The sequence below is a fragment of the Pteropus vampyrus genome, unplaced genomic scaffold (assembly GCF_000151845.1).
Source record: "Pteropus vampyrus isolate Shadow unplaced genomic scaffold, Pvam_2.0 Scaffold31, whole genome shotgun sequence".
Taxonomy (NCBI): domain Eukaryota; kingdom Metazoa; phylum Chordata; class Mammalia; order Chiroptera; family Pteropodidae; genus Pteropus; species Pteropus vampyrus.
In genome coordinates, this window is record NW_011888812.1 from 2,674,640 (window position 1) to 2,676,524 (window position 1,885).

The window sequence follows — 1,885 nt, forward strand, 5'->3', positions numbered from 1 at the left end:
TGGGCATGGACCCAGTGCCCATCTCCATGGGAGCAATAGATCATGGCAGGTTTGTTTAGCTCGGTTGAATAAAATGGTACCCAAGTGTTGATATCCACATCACAAGTAGAGCAGCATGTAATCCAGTAGCCGGTCTCAGATTCATCTTCCTCATCATCTTCGTTATAGATATCAAATTCATCATCACCATCAAAACTATTTGCTTCTGCACTGAAACAAAATTCTTCTGAGTCTTCAAAAGGAGTGGAGTCCCCTGGGTCTTCTGTTGATGTCTGACTATTTGTGAATGTTTTCTGATCTTCATTTATGTCATCTTCAGCACATTTCAACATATAGAAATAGAATGTTTCTGAAACAACCTGCTTATTGTCTCCTGGTATGCCGAGGAAAACAGTTCCATTTCCCATGTTACTTCCAAACCATATCTTGCTGTGCTTAATATCCGGGGTCCAATCCGGGGTCTCCATCTCACGAATTGCTATCTTATTGTCCTCGAAAGAGACGATATTGCAGACCATTCTTTTCTGATTTTCAAGCTGATAGCCACCCACAATAACAAATTCATCCTTATTTGTTTGAGTCAGGATTGCACTGGAGACAGAGATTCCTCCTGGTAAAACTGTGCAGTTCACAGCTGGGCTACCCAAGGGGAGATCGACCCTTATTCTATATAGGTTGGCAGGGCGGACATTATTGGCAAGTGAATGCCCTCCTAAAATATAAATGGTATCATTTCTGGCAATGGAGACATGAAAAGACAGCCCATCCTGAAGTTCTGGAAGAATGTACGCCGTAGAGCACCCAAATTCGAAATCCAGCAGGAAAACATGGGGCAGGCAGTCAGCTACGCTGTTCCATTTTTCTGTGGTTCTTTGAGCAGATGGTATGTATGCTCGTCCTCCAAAGAGAACACCCACACTCTTTCCCCGGCTATACACCACGTCGATGGAATGACCATATCTGGCTTCAGGGACATCTCCTACCAGGTCTTTCTCAGTGCAGCGAAAGGTAACTTTTTTGTTGGTCTTACACACAATAGACATGACATAAATTTTATTTGAAAGCTCATTGTTTGGTGTTTTCCCTCCATGGATAATGTATTGATACTTTTCAGGCTCTACGCTGCCTTTGAACATGCAAGTGGCTGGGTAGCGAAGAGGAGGAAGGTAGCAGGAATCCTTAGAGAAAACTGTAGGCTTCAGTTTCAGTTGGTTATGCTTCACATCAAAATGGAATACTCCAGTAGGGCAGGACCTCTTGGGCCAGCCTTTTTGGCCAAAGAAGAAAAGTTGGCCATCAAAATTCATCAGTGAGAAGCCCGGTTGAATTAAGGCTATGTTATTACTGACTGTTATCATCTGTAGTGACATATTTTCTGATCGTGGCTGTGTAGATCTTTTACCTGAAAGAATTATTAAAAAAAAAAAAATTGACTTACTATATCTCTTCTTATATATCATTGTGTTTGAAACATACAGAAAGCATGTTTCAAAAAAAAAGTTATCCTCCAAGCCTGCAGTGGGACTGAATTAGCAAAATCCAGGCGCCTTGGTAAGCAAAGAGCCACAGAACCTTCTTGTCTAACGCAATCCAAGCAGCTGGGGCACGTTTTAGACAAGGACTATCCTCCCTTAGATTTCTGGGAGTTGTAGTCCTTTTTCCTTAAAGGACTCACCACTTGTCATCAGAAAGAACTACATTGCCTAGGAATCCATCCTCCATGGGATGTGTGGCTACGATAGTTTGTCTTTGTTGCTCCAGGAAGGGAGACTCCTAGGATGTCTCTGAATAAAGACGCCAGAAGTGCCAAGTGACTAGATGGGAGCCAAGCCGAAAAACTAGGGACTGGGAGGTGAGAGCGGCGGACGCAGACCCAACATCCGGG

At 43.3% G+C, this 1,885-nt stretch overlaps 2 protein-coding genes across 3 annotated transcripts in view; one reads left to right on the forward strand and one right to left on the reverse strand.

Moving 5' to 3' along the window:
• LOC105290064 (V(D)J recombination-activating protein 2-like) overlaps positions 1-1,885 on the reverse strand; it is a 14,636-nt gene that overhangs the window by 5,198 nt on the left and 7,553 nt on the right. Inside the window, exon 2 of the mRNA XM_011357028.2 lies at positions 6-1,402. Coding sequence (XP_011355330.1) covers positions 6-1,370 — 1,365 coding nt within the window. The 5' untranslated portion in view covers positions 1,371-1,402. The remainder of the gene's footprint in view (positions 1-5; positions 1,403-1,885) is intronic.
• CUNH11orf74 (chromosome unknown C11orf74 homolog) overlaps positions 1,646-1,885 on the forward strand; it is a 61,195-nt gene continuing 60,955 nt past the window's right edge. Inside the window, exon 1 of one of the 2 annotated variants that reach the window (XM_023528689.1) lies at positions 1,646-1,852. The gene's annotated coding sequence lies outside the window, so the exon portion shown is untranslated. The remainder of the gene's footprint in view (positions 1,853-1,885) is intronic. The other variant, XM_023528688.1, reaches the window with a different exon arrangement.